We start from the raw sequence: 7,724 nt of genomic DNA, 5'->3' as shown, positions 1-7,724 counted from the left end.
GTAGCATTGTAAGTCTACATTAAAAGGTCTTATACTATGATATTTTCACTTTCATTTTTGCAAACAGTTTATGACCAATGATACACTGACATACCGACAGTAAAAAAAACCCCAAAAAACAAAACAGCAACTTCATTTTATGTGCATGTTTGTCCGATTAACAAATAATTTTGTCGAAAAAACATCGAGCATTGAATGTTTTCATGGTAGATTTGAAGTTCAACATTCATAAAATTTCGTGAAAATATTGAAAATTACGTATCTTTTTGATTTATTAGAACTTGAAAAACTCCTCTGAATCAAAGCGACCATGTAACGATGTTATTTTCTGTCTAAACATTTAGCAGTCGTGTAAGATAAGACAATACGCTCACTTTAACCGAACAGTCAAATATACACCAAGTGATGATCATTGTTTTGGTCAACCGATGGTATTTGCAGGTTACAGTTGATTCGATATCCAAGGGCGTGTTCCCATTATCACGATTTTCGTGCACGATGTCGTCAATTGACTGAAAAACTCAACACAAGGGTTCCAAAGATATAGGTTGATGAAAGTCATAGGGAAGTTTTATGGTCGTCATAGTGATTTCATTGGGAAATAATCTATTTGTTTTTGCGACATAAATATGAATGTATTTGATGCTCGTTAGTTTGCCTATTGGTTCCATTGTTGTATACCATGTTCTCATTTGAGAAAGTGACATAACTTACTTGGAATTACCAAAGTTTATATGGCGGGTGTTGTCGATGAAACAGAAGACGCTTACTCTTCCGGAACATAACCAAGATGACATTTCAGTAAGGAAAAGCATTCACATGAAATAATCTAATGATTCTTTAAACTGTAAGATTTTTCTTCTTTAAATTTTAGCATTTAGAACTGCAGTTTTTTAACATGTTCAACAGACAGCAATTTACACCCATGGAGAGATACCACTTCACGTAAGACATCCTTTTTTATGATACAAAATGAAACTTACAGATATCGTTCAATATTCACTTCACAATAGCTATAAACAAGCAAACGGCAATTTTGAAGGTTTTGTATTTTTTGTGTGAAATTGAAATATTCCATTTAAGAGCTATAAAAAGCTCATATTCCAACGAATTCATACTTAGACACTATTGTGTTTGATTTCTATGAATATTCTATTCCATATTTGAAATGCGACCAAAGACAAAATATTCGACATTTGAATGCTTTTCAGAAATACAGCAATACCCATGGTACTTTTTCTCGATAATAAGTCTGTATTGTACAGTTATTGGCCATGCAATAACGGTGTTTGCGAATTCTGATTGTTACACAAAAAATGTTTATGTTCTACTTCAAATTTTTGAAAGTATTCTCCCCAGTTTATTTACATGGCTTTTCTGCAATGCATATACCATTCAATATGATGAAAAAAAATTAAATAGAACATAAAGGATTTTTTTGCATTATATTTGAAGTTTAACATTAAAGCGAAAAGAAGAACCAATTATTTTCTATTTTTGCCCTTTTTGTAATAAAGGCATTTTGTCTGTCAGACCATTACACAAATGAATATGATATAAGGTATGGTATATTTAGGTACTTTTCTTTACAAGTAAATTTTGCAATAATGAAAGGTACATTTTAAATCAAGGTGACCGCCTAATTTTGTTTTGTTCTTATTATGGGTAATCAAAGCGAATATTGATGCGTTCACTAGGTTGATGTAGAATATTGAAAGTGTGATATATTACCCATGTACTATTTTCCTGATTTATTGTAATTCATTTTATGGAGGATTGTCAATTAAGGGAAATTAAACATTAATATGAACAAACTGTTTAGAGAACTGACATGCTACAGTAAATGCCTTGACGTTTTAACGTGTAAAACTACCTGTAATCCCATTGTTTTATAGAATCTATAAACAATTCAACACGACTATGCTACCACCAATCATTAATATTTTGTAACCTTTACACACATACCGTCAGCAAGGCAAAGTTACACAGATGGCTCATGGACCTGGCAGTTGGCGCCACATGTTACAGTCCGAGCTAGAATCAGGCACTTCCTGTATTGTGTGCCATTGTCTGAAGCCTGGCGACGTTTACAGATGTCCCGAACAGAGACACATACATTAAGATAAATGCATTGATATTTGCATAGCTGTGAGTCATCAAATTTCTTTTCTCATCTAATAAATATTTCAAACACACATACCCAAAACGTTTGTTCATTACTTCAACAGCCCTGTTATTTATTAAATAGACGATAAACTAACGATTTTTACCGGTTTCTAATAACCAATGAGTTGCGACATGTGGTTTCCTTAGATTTTCATCAATTACAAAAATTAAAAATTACAAAAACATAAGTAATATATATATAAGAAAGGCAAGTAATACTACGTACAATTCTTTCACTCGAGTACCTAAATTAAACAGATTTTGTCAATTAAAATGGAACCTATGACAGACTTTTATATCCGCAGCGGAATGTGACCAGTCAACGAGATGCAGAGCCAACAGCAGACATGACACACTCAAATTTCTTGTTTTACTATGCATGAAAAATGGATCTTGGATAAGAAAAAAAATACCTAAGTTAACTTAAATTTCGTTTGTTAAAAGTTGCCTCTTGGATGTAAGATTTTATAGACGTCTGTCTGTTTAAGTCATTGGTCCTAGATTTGTCTTAAGTCGAGTTTGTTTGTTATTGTCCTTTCTGAAAATGCTTGTCTCATTTAAAAATGGGTTCGTGCATATGACCTGTGTCTCTTAAAATCGCTTTAAGTCTTGCTGGAATAGGTAAAATTCACTCTACAAAGTTTAATGTCAAGACTCTTTGTTGAAATTAAAGAAACTCATTCGTAATTGGATTTGTATGTCTGTTCTGACCTTTTGCTGGCCCCTTAAATAAAACACACTAACAGCTCACAACACATGCATGTTTGTATACTACTTAAGAGTACTATTATAGCATCCGTAACAATAGTGCAGATCTATTGTTAGTTGAACGAGCCAATGTCTCCATGGTAGAGACTTTTCTAATTATTATACAATTATATACCTATTGTACATGTCATGTAGCATTAACACTGAGAATGAAAAGCAAACCTACATATGTATGTTATGTGTTATTATACAATGAATAACCCTTCAGAAAACCAACACCTGTTTGTTTTCTAACTTCTATTTTTATTTTATATTTTATTCACCTCCTTTTGATTGTAAGAAGATCGGGAATAAATATCCCAAAGTCTTACCACGACAAGTTTTCCTAATTCCATACTGATTCAAAACTTATTGCAACAGATTTAAGACATGTTTAACGTAGACATAACCTAGTATTATCAGAACCGCATTAACTACCAAATCCCGAGTGCTGGTTACGTACAATCATAAGGAAGACTATTCATTATAAGCAATGTTTTAATGGAGACATTGATTACTTTGGCGATGATATCTAACCACATATCTTAAGTAATCGAGTTTAAATAGAATACTTTGAAGATTAGAAATTGACCTTAGTTACTATTTAGTCAATTATAAATTAACCCTGCTGATTGTGTGATCCGGAAATTTCGATTAGGAAATCCTCTTATCCTTGCATAAATCGATGATTCTCTACTTTATGTTCATTAGCTCAGCCAAGCAGACAGCAGCTGTAGGCACTGATTGTCGTGACCTTGTCGTATCTCCAGCACTCGATGTCAAGGACAAGTCAAAATGTTATAAGTTTTGGTATCGAAATACAATGAAATTCAACGTCTTACATATGGCGTATATACATATTTCAGGAAGGATATTTTGCTATCGAATGTATCTTATAATAGTTGTCTGACATCGAATCTCCAAAGTACTGTGGGTAAATGTTGTTAACATCTACTCTGAAATAAACCGCAATCCTTAACCATGTTTCTATTTTCTTACACTGCACGGTTTTCCATAGTTGGTGTCGTCGGAGGCATTGCTAAAATGAACCCAACTAACCCTGTATTATCAAATAGTGATGGACACTTTATTAGCTAATGTTAAAAGCTTACGAAAGAATAAATCGTTGCTATCGCATCGGTCCAATAACTCGTCTCGTTGAAAATGTTATGGCGATGAGTAATTAACTCTATAAGATGACCGGAAGTAGACGCCATTTGTCGTACTAAGAGACAGGAAGTCGATGCTCTGAAGAGTCTATCGAAGCAATTACATTTGCCGAGATACCTACCTTACTTAAGTATAAAGACCAAATATATATGAAATCGATAGGTACACTACAAGGTTCTTTAGTGATGGACGTTAGTCTGGGTTCCTACAAAGTTTTGTAATGATGAGGAATTGATTCCAGGTAATTGATATGCTTTACAGACGCGATAAGGCTTCATGGAGGATTCGTGATGGTAGGTAACAGCAGGAAAGTAGACAAACTCACAGCAGACCTGCTTAAAACATGCAATATTCATAACTCCACGGCAACAAATTCCATTGTGGAACAGATGGAATTTCACTATATGAGGATCAAAGGTTTCATCCATTTACCTGAAACGGGGACGACTATTAAAGATAAATAATGCACGCAATTTGTCCAGGCCTTACGTACGCCACTATGATGCTTTTACCAATAATATAATTCGTATTGGAATAAATTTTCATTCTTCAATAAAGAAAAAAACACGTTCGTAGTTTAAATGGTTGCGCTTCAGTAAAGAAAATAGATTACTATTTCTTGTCAAAGATTTCATGTTTTCATGAGATCAGGTTTAGTTAATCTACACCAGCTTATCGATTTTTTAATATCTGTTCTCTGATCCGCTTCAAACTTCGATGCATCAACAGCACATTTAGCAATTTTATTATTCTTGCATTTTTAGACATTTTGTGAAGCGGGAGTTACCTTTATCCTATACCGAATCAAACGTTAGCTTCTTTATCTTGCGTCTTTGTTGAATTTTGTTCGGTAGTTCTAGAGCATATATAAATCAGGGCATAAAAACACATTTACAGTCTTGAACACACCATCGATAGGTATCTTCATGAAAAATCATCAGCCATTTCAATGTTTCAAACAGATATCAGTTTTTGTTGGTTTTTAACGATTAAAACAAACGATACAACAAATATTTTTTCCACATGTCAACTGTATTGAATTTTTGTCACATACATGTTCAACGTGCATAATCAGTAACAACTCCACTACGAATTAACGTGGTAAATATATATATATATAAATCTACAAAAACGATGATGGTTCGTTGACGAAAGGTACGTATACAAATATGATAATTTACTTGGGTACTTTCGGTATAATTAAGAACTACAGACATTAAACCGAAGAGTGACGAAACATTCCTAAATCACCTACTAATGCACTTGTTTGATGTACGACGGAATGTTGAGGTGTAGAAAAATATGACACTCGGAACACATCTAGATTTTTCTCTACCATTAAAAAGAGTACGAACATTTACGACGACAAAAGAAGATACGTAGTATCTGATTGTGCTAGAAATATTCGTGTTAATTACGAATACTGTAATTAAAACCTTAAATACATAATTATGAGAATACAAAAAATCACTGACCATATTTTATTTCGTATAAAAAGTCAAATTTTCTGTATTTTTCTACTGCATGGAAAGAAATACATATTTCTTTTGAACGCAGGCATCAAACACAATGAACGGTATCAAAACAGGTAAAAAAGAAAATCATAATTACAAATGACAACGATAAAATGATAGACTTATAAAAGTAACTGGAATGGTGGACACTATACCGGTAGTAAATCTGTTTTGTCAAAATACTTCATGACGTCATCAGTCAAAGTTAGGGAGTCTTCTGAACGTGTGTCGTCCTCCACCTCTACATAATGATTACGTAGCCGATCCAGACACGATTCACTCCTAAATATACCAATGCATGTCTTGTATGGCCCTACCTGACCAGAATTTAATTTGCAATCACGTCCCTCCGATAAATTGTATAAAGACTTCACACGAGTCAGTTCTCGGTTCCTATGATCCTCTAATAGCAGGGCTTCTGAATCACAATCTATCACAACGTTCTCAGGAGACGCTTCGGCGTCTATAACAAGAGAACATGCGTCGGGTGAATTACACGCAGGGTCCTTTGTTAAACATGCATCCGGCAAATCACTCTCATCCTGTTCTTGTTCACATGAACCTTCCTGTATTGAAACCCTCCGTAATGTGTACCCCCTTGCATCCGAATTGTTGTGGTCTTGCATATTGTCCTGATGAGACGCCTCCATGTGTACCTGAACTTTCGTTAAATGCGTCCCATGTGAAAACACAGGCGAATCTGGGGAATGTGTAGGGCCTATTTCTGTCATTTTGATTGTTTCAGTAGGCGAGTCTCTAAAAGCTGGATTATCACATCCTGTAGTATCGTCTTTCGTTAAATTACCCATGTTTTCCTGAAAACTCTTTGATATTTCAGAATTATTTACAAATTGAGACCTGCATTTTTTCGATGCCCGCATCGCTTCTCTGATGGCACTTTTCGGACGAATATTTGGGAGGGAAGACGTCTTCAACCAAGACTCCCTCCGTGTTACAGCTATGGGCACTATTCGTACTCGTTCAACCTGTTTTGCACTTATTGGCACTGAAATTGACATGTTTCTGTCCCTGTCCCGCCATTTCCGTTGCATTTCTGGTGTAATCAACAAAGCCGGCGTACTAATGCTGAGTGCTTTAAATAATGTCGGTAATTTCTTCTCCATTGGATTTTCTTTTTGATCTGTTTTCGATTTTAATGGCACTTCAATTCCCCGGAAATAGTTTTTCCGAAATTCACTTATGATCATATCATATAATTCATCCTTTCTAAGCTGTTTGACATCTCTGTCCGGTAGAATATGCGTCACATATTTGTCCTTAATTTCACAATAGAGAACAACTGCTACCATCATGACGAAGAAACCAATACCCATGAACACCGGGCCGATATATGTTAACACTTTGAGGTTAGGTAAGTCAGGTGCTGAGCTGACCAGTACAGAAGGTTCGGTTATGTTTGTAGATGATATATTAGAATTGAAAGTATTCGTTGTTTTTGTTGAGTATCCTAGAAATTTGCCTGGGTTATAACCCATTAAACATAAAAATGTTCCACCACATATTATCATAAAGCCCACAATGGTTCCAATAAACGTTGGGACGAGGCATGGCATTCGTACATACTCGACTAAGTTAACCTTGTGCTTAGGTTGTCTACTCTTGGGCCGTGACGTGCCAGAAAACCAGCTCTTTTTATTTGGCTTTTCAAGATACACATGCGCACGGGGCACAAACATGGCTAAAATTACACATCTGCTTCATGCAGACGCTTTTTGTTCCACCTGTGTTTCCTATTCGTTGAGCCAAGAGGACAAGGGACGTAGACTTTTCTTGACATTTGGCAAAATTGATAGCCTTGCCCAGTAACGCCTCTATTGACTAATGGGACAACACTTTGCATAAGTTAGCATCCTCTCCAGCAGAGTTTTATACCCAGAACCACCGACAACGTGAAAACACAATCTTCTCTTCATGGGCACTGTAAATATTTAATAGACGCCTGGCTTCCAAACCTGAAAGTAGACAAAATAAACGACATGGTCAATAAGTAGAAATACCGTTGAGATTTTTGTGCTATTTGGTATGTACAGTTTATGATAATAAGCTTTCATGACAACTTCAATGCATGTATGCTGCAAATCCTTTAGAAAGAACATAAAATAAATA

The 7,724-nt window shown here is 35.1% G+C and overlaps 1 protein-coding gene across 1 annotated transcript; it reads right to left on the bottom strand.

The window, feature by feature from the left end:
• Positions 1-5,746: 5,746 nt before the first annotated feature.
• On the bottom strand, positions 5,747-7,294 carry LOC132557636 (uncharacterized). Its single transcript, XM_060222156.1, has one exon. The coding sequence runs from the start codon at positions 7,292-7,294 to the stop codon at positions 5,747-5,749; it is 1,548 nt and encodes a 515-aa protein (XP_060078139.1).
• Positions 7,295-7,724: the final 430 nt, after the last annotated feature.

The sequence above is a fragment of the Ylistrum balloti genome, unplaced genomic scaffold (genome assembly GCF_031769215.1).
Source record: "Ylistrum balloti isolate Yb309-2 unplaced genomic scaffold, AGI_CSIRO_Ybal_v1 Utg370706, whole genome shotgun sequence".
NCBI lineage: Eukaryota > Metazoa > Mollusca > Bivalvia > Pectinida > Pectinidae > Ylistrum > Ylistrum balloti.
Note: the sequence above shows the minus strand (reverse complement) of the source record. Positions and strands in the feature narration are given on the sequence as shown.

Coding starts and splice junctions, on each gene's coding strand:
- LOC132557636 (XM_060222156.1), bottom strand. CDS start 7,294: ATGTTTGTGCCCCGTGCGCATGTGTATCTTGAAAAGCCAAATAAAAAG.